General features: G+C 37.6%; 2 protein-coding genes and 1 pseudogene across 3 annotated transcripts; 2 read left to right on the forward strand and 1 right to left on the reverse strand.

Annotated features, from left to right (window-relative positions):
• Positions 1-746: 746 nt before the first annotated feature.
• On the reverse strand, positions 747-3,196 carry LOC147555065 (dual specificity protein phosphatase 1-like). The gene is made up of 6 exons (XM_086663456.1): positions 3,016-3,196; positions 2,053-2,204; positions 1,756-1,891; positions 1,438-1,558; positions 1,080-1,225; positions 747-950 (listed from the first exon to the last, which is right to left on the reverse strand). Exons 2-6 carry the CDS (start codon positions 2,158-2,160, stop codon positions 895-897), a joined length of 567 nt encoding a protein of 188 aa, XP_086519582.1. The 5' UTR covers positions 2,161-2,204; positions 3,016-3,196; the 3' UTR covers positions 747-894.
• A 1,557-nt stretch (positions 3,197-4,753) lies between these two features.
• Positions 4,754-6,300, forward strand: LOC147555066 (gamma conglutin 1-like). The gene has a single exon (XM_086664512.1). It carries the CDS (start codon positions 4,878-4,880, stop codon positions 6,174-6,176), a length of 1,299 nt encoding a protein of 432 aa, XP_086520638.1. The 5' UTR covers positions 4,754-4,877; the 3' UTR covers positions 6,177-6,300.
• Positions 6,301-9,306: 3,006 nt separating this feature from the next.
• On the forward strand, positions 9,307-10,889 carry LOC147555067 (putative aspartic proteinase GIP2 pseudogene; annotated as a pseudogene). The gene has a single exon (XR_015234862.1). The product of XR_015234862.1 is annotated as a putative aspartic proteinase GIP2 pseudogene (transcript).
• The last annotated feature ends 4,242 nt before the right edge of the window (positions 10,890-15,131 follow it).

Here is a 15,131-nt window from a genome sequence, read left to right on the forward strand (position 1 = left end):
GTAAAGGAACAAATAATTAACAAATACTGAAAATAGAGAAACTATTAACTTATATGCGGGAGCTGCTAGTGATCCTGTTTGCTTTGCTCTTTTAGGCCTCACGGTTTTGAAAGGGAAGACCTCACTAGTTAAACTCTTAAAGGGAGCACTCCGTCTCACCATCGATCTGAGATTGTTCAAAACACTCTCCCAAAACCACATCGTAGTAAAGCGAATCATGTTGATAAAATGTTATAGGATAATGCGCCAACCCTTGAGTTACTAGTGATATTACATGGCCGCTTTGGCTCTTCCATACCTTATGGTTTTAAAAAGCCTCATCAGATAGAGGAGCTTAACCTCTTAAGAAAAGCACCACGGTCTGTCTCACCATCGACGCGGGATTGTTTACCACAAGTAAATCAATCATGTGGTGCTATTTGTTTTCTCGTATTGTCTGAATCTAACTCGTCTAACTCAAATGACTCCAGACGCGTTGGCTAAAAACAAACGTTCTGAAATCTAACTCGAGTCAATTCAAATACAAAAAAAAACCCCGCATGTTATCATCAGTTTCCCCGTTAGGTTAGATAATGTAGGGATTTCCAATTTCATAAAATATGAACCTAAATTAGGTCAAGGAAGGCATGGGTAACAGAGAACAAGTGCACACTTGAGGTGCGCGTGCCTATGATCTTGTATAGTTTTCTTTTCTCAAGGATTTTGGGGAAGATCAAATCTCAAGTATGAATATAATTAAGCTCATGTTTATAAGAAAGCCCATAAAACTAATTCTTGTTAGTACTATAATCTCCATGTCAATTCACAAAATCATCAATAAAACTGGTTTAATTCATGAAGTCACTCCACTTACATCGAATACTCGGATTAATTTCAAATGGGCTTAATCTCAAGTTATGAAAACGAAAGCTTCCTTTTTTTTCCCATTGACTCGGTATTCTTATCATCATCTTTGATTGCAAAAGAACGGGAAACAATCATAAAGCGTGAACTTCGTAAGTACAGAAGTTAAGAGGGAACAAGTACGGAAGCTAATGAGTGTAGAAATGCATTTATGACGAATCATGGTCGAGGAGTACCTTTCATGGATTCCTCAAATGTCTGTAATTGTTGCATAAAACCGGAATTAGGAGCAACAAGTGAGCGTCTTAGTCTAACATGTTCTAATGCTTGCCATCGAGTCATACCACGCTTTTTCATCAAATAGGCAACAACTATCGTCACACTGCAATAACAACTCAACACGTCACAACCGGAAATGGTATAAGCATAACAGGCTTGTGGCTATTCAACTTTTTTCTAATTCTGTATCCTCTTTATATAGTCCAAAAGGAATTCAACTCGTTGTATCGGACACACATGTATAAAGAGAGATTACGAAGAATAGAAACCATAAGGTATCACTACGTAAACAAGGATGACATGAAAAAAAATCACCTTCGGGATTTTCCTTGAAAACAATGAACGAGCACGCTACCACCCTTTGTTTTGGCTTCATCAATGAAATCGAAGCATTCAGAAAAATGTTGTGCCAAGTCCGTATCCGCTTTATCAGTCACTACCTCAAAAGAAAAAATAGTAAGTTCATAGAATAGGAAGTCATAACTGAAGAGATCTTCCTCGAAAGAGATTGTTCAACCGAACAATTAGAATCTTTACGTAAGACAAAAACAAAGGACATAACTCTTTATTCGGAAATATACCACTTAACTATTATCTTTTATTGGATTGAAGTTCGAAGAAATTAATTCTCACCGTCGATTTTCTTATAAGTAAAATCATTAGGATGTGGTGATCCTAATGAATTGGCCACAGTTAAGATATGAGTGACGTTCAAACTTTTCAGCACATCCTTGTTATTAGCAGCTGTAACACAACCCAAGAAAAGACCCTGACAAATTCAAAGGACAAGTTATATCGTTCTCGACGTACAATATAATGAAGAGAAAGGATAGAACAACTGAAAGGGGAGGCCGATGGTGGAGCGAAATCCGACCTAGCCCAACGGATATTATCTCATAACTTCTATCTATGGTTAACGAAATTCATTACCTCTTCAATTTGGCATGGGATATTATCTTCTTTTAACATCTTCCTAGTACGGAATGCTTTTAATAGCGCTTTCGTATTCTTCGGCTGTAATCCTCCGGAACCCTCCATGGTAGTGATTCAAATTCTTTAGTTTCGAAGAAATATGAATCAAGCTAGAATTTTACAAAATCATTGAATCGGAGTTTGTTCATACATTATCAAACAACATAAACAAAATATCCAAATCTTAGCACCAAATGTAAATATCATACTTAAGAATCAACATACTTTAGTTTACAAAAACTAAAGGCCGTGTTTGGGGTGCGGTAATGGTGTGGGATTACCAAGAATAGCATTTCATAAAGGTGTTTGGTGAACGAGAATGTATCAAGAATCACATTTCCAAGGGGAATCCCAACCCCTCAGGGAGGTTGTGATTCCATTTCCCTTGGAATTTTATCTTTATATAATCTACAAACAAAATCAATCTGTACCCATTATATTCCTCACCATACTGCAATTACCAGGAATCACATGACCAAGATTGCTCCTCTTGGCAATCAAATTCATTTCCCGTGTGCCAAACATGACCTATAGTAAAAACCCTAAAATTTCTAACTTGTTAGTATTTACTAACAGTAATGTGATCATCTGACTTATAATCTGTGGGTAAGTGTTATAAAAACAATTTAACTAACAAGAAATTGTGGGTAGGGGAAATATTATTGTTTTAGGGTTCCAAAATTGCAAAATGGATCAGTCTAATTGATGATCATTTAAATTAGATTTGGTGTCTCTTAATTTCCTGTAATTTATAAATCAGAAACAAATAACTCATGGATCAAGAGGTATAATCACCATAAAACTTAAGCCCATATATAAAATCAAGCAAAATTAGGTCAATGAAAAAGAGCATGGGTCCAGCAAATATTTATCTAATCAGATTAGAGAGAGAGAGTTTTAGAGAGAGAGAGAGAGAGTTACCAAAGGAGTATGTTGGTCTGAAGAATAAGGAGTCTTCAATCCGACTGAAAAAACAAGAATCTTTGCGGCACATTACAACTTTACAAGTCAAGTTAAAAGGTATGGAAGGCAAATTGGGCATGCCATCCACACTAGAGTTTTTTTTTTCTTTGGAGATGGGTGGATGCTCATAGTTACTACTATATGTTAAGAACAAATGATAGATATAGAAACCTTTTGAATGAAAGGTAGAAGGGAAATAAATTGTTTACCGTTAAATTTGATTAATCGTGATTTTGGGGCAAAACTGTAAAGTTAGGCAAAGTTGGTCGATCCCCGCTTAACTGTTATTGTGGTTAATAGCTTAGGAAATTTGGTCAACCCCAACTAGATAGTTGCAGTCAGCTGGGCACCTAAAAAAGTAGGTCTGACTGATTATCATGGACTCGTGATCAGCCAAGATTAGGGTCAAGTAGATACTTGACCCATCTTGGCGGACAATTGACGTGGTTAGGAATGTGGTCAAGTAGTTTCATGAACCAAATATCACACTTCGTTCTTTATCAAAAAAAAAAAAAAATATCACACTTCGTATCTTATGGAAATTCAAAAGGTATGCAGTTAGTTAACAAAACTAGTAAAATCTAAGCGGCTAAACTGGGTGTGTGTTTTTTCACAAAGGACTTCAATAACAATCATATTCATTACATAATATTGATAAATCATGTATATACAACTGGAATTTTAACCGTTATAACTTATGACCATGATATTTGGATCCTTGTCTAGGGACTTTCAAAGCTCTACCGTAACTTTACTTTAATGTCTATATTACATGAGATAAGTTTTGAGGTTTCATTCCGCCCAAGCTCGAACTCATGATCCTTGAAACTGAAGAGGGTGGTGCAAACATGGAATGAGCGCCTTTACCAACTACTGGGCCTGGGGGCACCTATAGTTTAACAACTTGCTACAACATGGGAAGGAGTATTGGGCTTAGAAATTTATGCTGTACCTTACAAATTCCAGGCGCCCACAAGAAACGTATCAATTGGGCCCAAGGGTTTAACATCCGAACTTGGGCTTACGCTGGAAGAAAGATACAAAGAGATAGAAGACGTGTACATAGCCCGTCCTACGTTCTAGAATAGCCCCAACTCCGTTTCACCGTCTAGAGTTACATTAGCCGAAGTTGAGGAGGATCTGCCAAAACAAACCGTTCAAGCGTTTGTCAGTCCTAGTTGTTTTGCTTGCAAGAACATGACTTAACATAGTAGTGAACTACGAAAACTACTGATTAGAGGATCTCTATTTTGCCTGTAGTGAACTAGAGAAACTACTGACCAGAGGATCTCTATTTTGCCACGAACAAAAAAGATGATGGGTGACACATGACAGGTCGAAAATTAAGAAACCTAGCAAGCTAAGTGTGTCCCAAGCTTAGCCTGCCAAGTAGTAAGTACCTTTTCACCAAAATCATATTTTGTCCTTTTTAGATCATTTTCATGCATGATTATCTATCTATCTCCACTGCTTCATCCCTACCCGTTACTAACTTTTCTAATTTGAGCATAAAGACACAAACCTCCCACCCCACATGATAAATCACTCCAAAGCTCCTACCCTCTCTCACTAACAATGACAAATCCCACATTTGCATACCCTCTCTCTACCCCCTCTCTATATATAGAGCCGTTACAGGGGACCCGTTTTTGGCGTGAATCTCTATCTAACGGTTTAGATTAACGCCTATATCGTCAAGAGAGAGAAAGTGGGTGAATTCAACGGTTGGTGGCGATTCGGGCCACTCTCACACCAAAAATTCGGATTTTATATCTTTTTCCCTCTATATATATGCATTTAATGTACACATTGAATACTAGATGCATGTCCCCATGGCTTCTCACTCAATACATTTCCTTCTCTTATTCTTATTCTTCTCATCTTCCATAACTATCTCTCACTCTTCAAACCAACTCCCTCAATCTACTTTCAAACCTAATGCCCTTATTTTACCTCTCAATAGAGATCCTGCCACTCATCTCTATGTGACCCGTATCCATAAAAGAACCCCTTTAGTACCCGTACCCTTTATAATCCATCTAAACGGGCCATTTTTATGGGTCGACTGCGAAAACCAGTATTTATCATCAACTTACCATGCTCCTCTATGCCATTCATCTCAATGCTCTATAGCCAATACCCATTATTGTCGGACCTGCCAATCTCCTAACCGACCCGGTTGTCATAATAATACTTGCGGGTTAGTTTCTTTTAACCCGATTACCCGGAAGAGTGGACCCGGAGAACTTGCCGAAGATGTTCTCTCTATTCAATCAACTGACGGGTCGAACCCGGGTCCACTTGTTACCGTTCCCAGTTTTCTATTCGCTTGTGCACCGTCTTTTTTGCTACAAACATCGAGTGTTCCAACTGGTGTTCAAGGTATTGTTGGACTAGGGCGGACCCAAATCGCGTTACCGACTCAACTCGCTTCCCATTTCGGATTTCAACAGAAATTTGCTATTTGTCTTGGGGGGTCCGGATCTGTATTCTTCGGTAGTGGACCTTACATGGTCAACCCAGGTATTGACGTCTCACGATTGCTAACACGTACACCGTTGATTATCAACCGGCGAGGAAAATATTTCATCGGAGTGAGTTCTGTTATGATTAACAATAAACCCGTCCCTCTGAATACTTCCTTGTTAACCATTAATCATCACGGAGTTGGCGGGACAGAAATAAGTACAGTTGTACCATACACACTTCTGGAAACATCTATCTACCAAGCTGTACTACAAAGTTTCGAAACTGCGACGTCTGGGTTTCAGAAGGTGGACCCGGTTGCTCCATTTGGATTATGTTTCGACTCTAATAATATAACAAGTACCCGGGTCGGTCCTGGTGTACCAAATATAGATCTCGTGTTGCACAACAATCGGGTCGTGTGGAGAATATTCGGGTCAAATTCTATGGCCCAAGTAAGAGAGGGTATAACTTGTTTGGCAGTTGTTGATGGGGGTGCCAGACATAAAGCAGCAATTGTTATAGGGGCACATCAACTAGAGGATAATCTATTACAGTTTGATCTTACTACGTCAAGGTTAGGGTTTAGTGGATCTTTGTTGTTCCGTCAAACAACTTGTGCTAATTTCAACACCACATCTAGTAAACCCTAGAGATCACACTAACGTGGGTGAATAAAACCAAACCTTGTTAGTCTTATATTATGGTATTTAGGTTAATGTATATCTACTCTGTTTTCGTAGTGTGGATAAATAAATGTCTATGAGTTAGTAACAAGTGCATTTTGTATGTATCAACTCTCAATGGGGCCAAAAGAACTTGATTTTCGGCTAAACTTGTGAGTTTTATCCTCGTATTTATATCGGGAATTTGGTCAAAACTCCCTAAGAAATAATGACTTTGGCTAAAAAGGATTCATCAAAGTTTTTTAGGCTTCACCTCCCTGATGGCAATTATGTAATTTTCAATTTCAGTAAAAAGACCAACCTAACCCTAGTCTAAAAAAATACCTTGCAAACACCTTGCACTGCCTTGCAAACACTTTGCACTGTCTTGCAAAGCCTTGCAAACACCTTGCAGATCCTTGCAAACACCTTGCAGATCCTTGCAAACACCTTGCAGATCCTTGCAAACACCTTGCAGAGCCTTGCAAAAACTTTGCAGAGCCTTGCGAACACCTTGCATGACTTTTGCAAATACCTTGCACAACTTTGCGAACACCTTGCAAATACCTTGCAGAGCCTTGCAAACACCTTGCAGAGCCTTGCAAACACCTTGCAATGCCATGCAAACACCTTGCAGAGGCTTGCAAACACCTTGCAATGCCATGCAAATGGTTTGCAAATTAGTTTTTGAATTGATTTAACATGAAATTTGTTACAAATTATTATATATTGTCTAATAGAATGTTGTAACGAAAAACTAGCTAAAACCCCTACAAATTCATAATAGTCATTTTATAAGCTCTAGCACCATCATTTTACATTTCTTCGAAAAACTTCCAAAACTTTCATGAAATTCTCAATTTGAACATAAATACCAATCATGATTGTCCAAGAAAAAATATTTCTCAGAGGCATTTCATCTAACAACTTTATAGCTATTTCAACCAACCTAAGTCTTGTATAACCAACTAACGTTGCATTCCAAGCAACAACATCTCTTTCAAGCATTTTATCAAACACATTGTTTGCACCAACTATACTTTCACAACTTCCATATAAATCCAACAAATAAGTTTGAACATAAACATCAAAACTAACAAATTGTCATCCATCATTCATAACTCAATGAAAATAAAGCAATGAAGAAGTTGGAATATACCTTGAAACACTATCAAATTCTCCTTCCATTGAAAGTATATAAATTTTTCTCTCTCTAGAATTTAGAACCAAAAACTAAATCAAACCCCTTAAAAGCCTCTTCAAACAACAAGCAAATAGATTAAATCACCAAAACCTAAAAACATCAACCTATCTTAAAGCCAAAATCGATTCAAACCCCAGAAATTCTAATCGGCGTCGACAATCCAACTCGGTTCGTTCATGAGAAAAACACAAGTTCCTGATTTATTAGTTAGATTATTACTAGGTATTTCTAATTGAATGAAGGGTATTTTTGACTCTTAAAAAATTGGTGCTTTTAAAAATGTCCTTCAAGCCTAACTTACTTGGGGCCTAGCTAGTTAAAAAGATGGGTTGTCTTTTTAACAAAAAAATACAAGAAATTGGACCTCCGGCCCAATTTCCTATATTTATATTAACTATTATGTGAGGATATATAACCGTAACTTGAATCGTGGAAATTTTTGTACCTTCGAGACCCTTTTAGTCAATGGTTTTTCAAAAGAGGCAGAACATGGTAGCAAATATGAAATATTAATTTAGTTTTGTGTAATTTTATATTCTAAAGCGGAGTTTGGTGGAGGTAGGGGTCTTTCGATTATAAAAAGCAATAGCATCTTACAGAAACAACATGCACGAAATTATTTTAAAATTGAAATAACTTTTTGTGTATTTTATCGACACATTTATACTTTAAAATCATTTTACTCCATAATAGTTTCATGAAATAAAATAATAAATGCTCGACAACGAAAGGTATTTGGGTGTTAAATGAAGGCTTCAAAAATATTTGGACCTATATTGTGCTTATTTTTACAAAGTCGTTATTTGATCCGTCTGAATGACTAGTTTAGTTGTTTACAAAATGTTTGTTTTGTCTAATTCGTGTGAAATACCAAATTCAAGTTGATTTTAAGTCTATTTGACTCAGATGTAAATTATATTTGAATCAATAATCATTTATATGAAATAGTCTAAAAGGCCTAACGAAACTAAATCAAACTCCCATGATTTAGATCAGGACCAGCCAACTACAACAATAAAAAACAAAACACCACCTAGGAATTTCATCATGTCTCTACTAGTGATGGTAATAATAACACGTGCGACGATTGTTAGTCCGAACCCCTGTGTAGCGTCCATGATCACCTATCTACTTAATCATAGGCTAGAGTTTCTATCTATTTGGATACACCACAACCAATGTGTCCGTCTTAGCCCGATGTGATATTTGCCCAATAGTTGGTACTCCGGCCCAGCTTCCACAATAGTTAATCGAAGAAAGTTGAAAAGACGTTGGAGTTATGCCAAAGTCAACTGGAACTACGATGGATGGTGGAGATTAATGGGTCAATCATAAAATGATGAAGTATGCTGATAACTGTAATTACTATTTTAAGAAGACTCTTAAAGGCAATACAACTACGCTATAGTCATTGTTCATATTTTTACTAATCCAAGTTCAAACCACGTATCCCACCTCTATTAGTAATCGAACTTCAAATCTCTAGGTTTTGGAGTCCATGTACTACCAACTAAGCTATCACTTGTTGACATCAAGTGTTTATCATGAAATATGACCTAGTCTTTTTAGTTTTCCCTTCGAAATTTAGGTGTCTCTTGGCTAATGCTGAGTCAAATGGCACCTGATGAACGTGGGTAGGCCCGTTTTTTTTTTTCTGATGAAAACGGGTAGGCCCGTCTTTTGTAGCTACCAAACACCGGTCGAATAAATTTGACCTATTTAATTAAAAACTTTATAATATAAAAATGTCAAATTCAAATTAAGTCAAGTTGGTCCTTGTGTTTAATACCAATTATGGATAAAATACTAATTCTGGAAAAAAAAGCCGCCATTGTTGAAGCTCTTAACTCAATACATAGCTAGTACCTTCACAAACAATATATAAACACCCCTCACTCCACTTCCACTACCACTCTCTCTCTTCTCCCTCTCTAGAACTCAATAACCCATCCAATGGCTTCTTCTCTTTTTCTCCCTAAAACCCTCATTCTCTTTTTCTTCTTCTACTTCTTCATTTCTCTCACAGACTCTCAACCTACTTCTTCTTCCAGACCTCACTCTATTTTCCTTCCTGTCACAAAAGATCCTTCAACCAACCAATATCTAACTCAAATCTATCAAAGAACCCCACAAATCCCTGTAAATCTAGTCGTCGATCTCGGTGGTCAATACCCATGGGTTGACTGTGATAATGGTTACGTGTCATCATCCTACCGACCCATTCTTTGTGGGACCACCCAATGCTCTCTTTCTCTCTCTATCGCCTGTGGTGACTGCGTAAACGGACCTAAACCCGGATGTAATAACAACACCTGCAGCGTTTTCCCGGATAATACTGTGACCCGAACCGCAACCGACGGTGAACTTGCTTCCGATATTTTGTCGGTGCAATCCACAGATGGGTCTAACCCGGGTCCGAAAGTTACGGCCCGAAACAGCGTATTCGGGTGTGGAGCTAGTATTGTTGTAGATGGGCTTGCCAAAAAAGCTAAAGGAATGGTGGGCTTTGGAAGGTTCAATTATTCTTTGCCTACCCAATTCTCACTTGCTTTTAGAATCCCTAGAAAATTTGCTATTTGTTTGTCATCTTCATCACAAGGGGGCCTTATTATTATGGGTGATGGGCCTTATGTGATGCAACCCGGAATTGAACTTTCGGGTTCACTTGTTTATACACCTCTTTTTGTCAACCCATTTACTACTGCTGCAGTTTCTACCCAAGGTGAGCCCTCAGCTGAGTATTTCGTTGCAGTAAAATCAATCAAGATTAACGAAAAACGAATTCGATTAAGTAAGAAATTACTCGCGATTAGCAAGGTAAACGGATTTGGAGGGACAAAAATTAGTACGGTTAATCCTTATACCGTTTTAGAGTCCTCGATATTTAAGGCATTTACTAATGCATTTGTTAATGAAGCTAAAGCTAGAAATATTACTAGTGTTGCTTCCGTTGCACCGTTCCGGTTCTGTTTCAGTTCAAAGAATATTTTGAGTACTAGGCTCGGACCTGCGGTCCCCACTATCGAGCTCGTTTTGCCAAATGGTGTATCGTGGAGGATATTCGGCGCGAATTCAATGATTGGAGTAAAAAATGATGTTTTGTGTTTGGGATTTGTTGATGGTGGTATAGAACCAAGGACATCTATTGTCATTGGTGGGTATCAATTGGAAGACAATTTACTACAGTTTGATATACCAAGATCAAGATTAGGGTTTAGCTCAACATTGCTTGGAAGACAAACTAATTGTGGCAACTTCAATTTCACTACCAAGGCTTAAAGGAAGTACTAATTCTTCTTCTTGGAAGTTTGAATCTGTTAAAAGCATTTGATGTGTGTAATGCTTTTTATTTTATATTTCATTACGGACGAATGGGCATGATAGTTAATTTATCTCTTAAAATGTTATAACGGTATAACATTTTTAGAGTTTCTTATGTGTTTGGTAAATTGATAAATCAAATTTACGTGTTATTTTATGCAATGAATATTTGGGAAGTGTACAATTGTGGATTATAAATGTCATTTTTGAGATCTACAGACCTAAATCTCTTCCACCCCATATGTGTCCTTAAACCATTTCATTTATCTATATTTAGTATATTGTTTAGGGTGGCTGTAAAGGCACAATGCCAAAAGGTTGTTAGCGGGCTGCCATTTGGTTGGTTCGGGTCAATGACTATTGAGCCGAGTTCTCTATAAGCACCCGGTCAACTAACTTGTGCGAAGTTCACTTCCGTTTTCTTCTTTTATTTTCTTCTTCCAAAATAAAATTCTTTTTTCTTCCAAAACAAAATCCTAGGTTGTGCACTACTACCGACATTTTTCGACAACCACATCCACACCTACCGGTGGCCACTCAAAATAAACGGAACCATCAATCCGAGTGAGATATTCATCTTTCAACTGTGTTATATCATCTTTTTAAAAGAAGTAAAGGCCCACTATCATCGGCATTCTTAGGTCCCGCATTAGCTGATCCGTTTGGTCCCGGATCAGTTGATCGGTTTTGTCATCTTAGGTCCCGGATCAGCTGATCCGTTTGGTCCTCTTAGGTCCCGGATCAGCTGATCCGTTTGGTTCTCCCAGGTCTCGGATTGGTCCAACCTGTCCGATAGATTTTAGGACAAATTAAAATTTTCATCTTTCATCACTATCCGTCTTCGCCAAATGATTATTGGTTTTAACACTTAGAGAGTGAAATGACTGATTGAGAGCAAAATTGAGGTTCTTTTTTGAACTTTAGAGAGAGAAAATGAAGGTTTTTCCCCCAAATTGATTTTCAAATTGTGAGATTTAGATGGAGGTTAGGATTAGGTTAGATGAGGTCGGATGCTTACAGATGAGGCTGGTGTTAACAGAGAAATTAGTTGTTGTGACTAGTGCTAATAGAACCCGCCTGTTGACAACCTTTTAGCCCGGTGCCTTTTAGAAGCATCCTATTGTTTATATTAATTAGCCAAACACTACGAATAATAATTAGGCCAACACTACGAATAATAATCATGGGTGCAAAAGTATTGTTTTTTAAAACTTCACAATCTTAATTAGATTCTCTCGTCATTATTATTAGAATAAACACTAAGGGAGAAATGACTGATTGAGAGCAAAATTTAAGGTTCGGTTTTGAACTTTAGAGAGAGAAAATGAAAGTGTTTCTCCAAATTAATTTTCAAATTGTGAGATTTAGATGGAAGTTTGGGTTAGGTTAGATGAGGTCGGATGCTTACAGATGAGGCTGGTACTAACAGAGAAATTAGTTGTTGGGGCTGGTGCTAACAGAGAAATTAGTTGTTGGGACTGGTGCTAATAGAGCCCGCCTGCTAACAACCTTTTGACCCGGTGCCTTTAGAAGCATCCTATTGTTTATAGTATTTAGCCAAACACTACGAATAATAATTCGTCCAACACTACGAATAATAACTCGTTCACACTACGAATAATAATCATGGGTGCAAAAGTATTGTTTTTTAAACTTCACAATCTTAATTAGATTCTCTCGTCGTACTTAACAAAAAGAAGATTCTCTCGTCGTTATTATTAGAATAAAGGGTTATTTCTCAAATAGCCCCTAACTTTGTGACCAGCTTCCTGCCTAGCCCGTAACTTTAGCAATAATTCCCGTATGGCCACCTTTTCTTGTTATCTTTAACTTTCCGTTACTCTCTCTCCTCCATCTCATTTTCTCTCTCTGCCACATCATTTTAGCACGCCACATCATCGTCTTCACCAGTAGGGGAAACCTCCTTCGCCGGAGTTTAGAGAGAGAGAGAGAGAGAAGAGAATTAAATTTTTTTTTTTTTATAAAAGAGAGAGACAAAAAAAATTTGAAGGTCGCCGGCCGGAAATTTGATCGGCAGACGACCCCTACCGGTGAAGACGATGATGTGGCGTGCTAAAATGATGTGGCAGAGGGAGAAAATGAGATGGAGGAGAGAGAGTAACGGAAAGTTAAAGATAACGAAAAATGTAGCCATACAAAAATTATTGCTAAAGTTAGGGGCTAAGCAGGAAACTGGTCACAAAATTAGAGGCTAAGCAGGAAGCTGGTCACAAAGTTAGGGGCTATAAGGGAGAAAAGCAATAACGCGTTAGGTAGGCAGTGGGCTACATACTATATATTTTATTCCGTAAGAAGGTGAAGTATTCGAGCAGCCGCAACATGATATATTCTATCACCAGTGTCGGCCGTCAATATTCACCCTTCCCACTATTAAATCCATGGCTTTATGTCATTCCTCGTCTCTTCCCTCTCCTCTCTTTTTCTTTTTTGTTTTTTTTTGTTGAAATGTAATACTCAAAAGAACTAATTCTTGTAAAGTTCATTGAGATTGAGTTGTCAGGTGGATATATGTGCACTTCAGAAACCAGAGTTCGAATCTTATCATTTCTATAGTTATTGAGAATACAAACTGATAGAGCCACATGGGAACTAGGAACATGATCCGTCGTGGACTCTAGCTAGCTAGGTTGTTCGCCCGAACTTAATTGAATAAATCAAAGAATGACAGATACGCTGCCATTAAAGTAAAATTATATACATTACAGACGAAACTATAATGCTGGAATAAATGCTCAAAGGTTTTTGTACGACTGCGGACTGCCACAAAAAAAGTAAACTTATATTTGTCTTCGATTTGTGCCAATCTGACTAGTAAAATTTGTTATAGATTTACACAAAAATAATTGTATTATGGGAATAGTATGGATCATTTAACTCTAACTCCAACACCAAAGTTCAGACAACTGCTTAATCTGCAGACTTTAATTCCAGCACCAAGCTTAGAGAAACTATACTTATTGAACCCACCAGACTGCCTATAGCTAGTGCATATTAATGAACCAAGTTCGATTACAGAGAAGTGTTGGTGAAAGAGAATATGAATTTACTTTGTAGTCCCCCCAACGAAAAATGACGTACTCCATCAATTCACTCATATTACAAGTTGTCCACCACCTCTTGGTGTATTGATTGGGCACAATCCACTCTGCAACATGAAGGTTATAGGTTCGATTCCTTAGAAGTGCAAATGTAGGATATATTGATCTCGGATATATATAAAGTAATTTATTCGGTCTATAGGCTCTTTAGATTGCCCTTTACGTTCTTTAAGATGACTTTCGAGAGGCTTAGATCAGACAATTGTAGTGCACATTCAATTCATGTAATTGATTTCTAAGAAAGAAAATCTATTAGTATAATAAAACAACTCAGTCGGTTATGTGAGTTATATCTTGACCGTCCCATTTTTATTTGAAGTTTCATAAATATCACATCAGACGGTTGATATGAAACTTATTCATGTAGATTAAATCAAAATAGAAAGACCAAAATCGGTTATGATATCCCTGCACCCACGTATTTCTTTCCCTACTTTTGTCTCACGATTTACAACTTATTTATGAATTGGTTAATATCCATTCATTTTCTTCTCCTGCATCTTCTTTTTTTTTTTCTTTCGAAAATCGACACATACTTATTACTCATTGTTCTCTGTTTTTTCAATCTTCAGAAATTTTCTTAGAAATTTTGATTTAAATGTGAATCAGAATTAAATGTCATCTTCGACGTCAGCCAAGAGAGATTTGTGAAACCTAGTTATATTGCAAATTGGTCAACTCATTAGTGACCCGCCCATGGGACTTCGTACCAAATCATAAATACCCATCGTGACTAATATAGGATAAGGGACAAAAATGCTATTCAGACTCTCAAAGTACAGAAGAAGTCAAGAAAGTTTTGTACTTTGGGAGTCTGAGCAGCATTATCCAAATGTCATTTCACACCATCGCGTTTCAAGTGGCACGATGATAGGAGCCTATAGTGTGCGTTGGGAACCTCTTGGATAAGGCGGCCATGTTTGAAGCCCTCCTTTCTTTCTGTGTTTTTTTTTTTTTTTGAGAATTCGACTACGGTCTACGTTAGTCGTTACAAGGCATTGATGCATCATGGAGATGTAATGAGCACGATAACCGCCTACTTTTTAAACTGAGAATGAAAGAGGCCTAAAGCCCGACAACGAAGAGGCCTAAAACCCGACAAATTATTACATTATTCATAGCCTAAATTACATAGGATAAATCTTGATGGTAACTGCTTCCACCGAGACTCGATCCCACGACCTCATGGTCTTAAGAGGGGTGTCCATCCGTTACACCAAAGGGTGGTGGACTCTTTGTGTGTTATTTCTTCCCCAACATCTATTTAATATATAAACCCCCCCTTCTTCCACTACATTA

Source organism: Eschscholzia californica, unplaced genomic scaffold (genome assembly GCF_041429995.1).
Source record: "Eschscholzia californica isolate CP2 unplaced genomic scaffold, dmEscCali1.0.p SCAF_2, whole genome shotgun sequence".
Lineage (NCBI taxonomy): Eukaryota > Viridiplantae > Streptophyta > Magnoliopsida > Ranunculales > Papaveraceae > Eschscholzia > Eschscholzia californica.

Excerpts from the sequence above, each read along its gene's own strand:
- LOC147555065 (XM_086663456.1), bottom strand. The coding sequence starts at position 2,160 with ATGGAGGGTTCCGGAGGATTACAGCCGAAGAATACGAAAGCGCTATTA. Across the intron at positions 1,892-2,052 it reads TCCCATGCCAAATTGAAGAG|GGTCTTTTCTTGGGTTGTGT; the intron begins GTAATGAATTTC and ends TGAATTTGTCAG. Across the intron at positions 951-1,079 it reads ATTTGAGGAATCCATGAAAG|ATGATGATAAGAATACCGAG; the intron begins GTACTCCTCGAC and ends TTGCAATCAAAG.
- LOC147555066 (XM_086664512.1), top strand. The coding sequence starts at position 4,878 with ATGCATGTCCCCATGGCTTCTCACTCAATACATTTCCTTCTCTTATTC.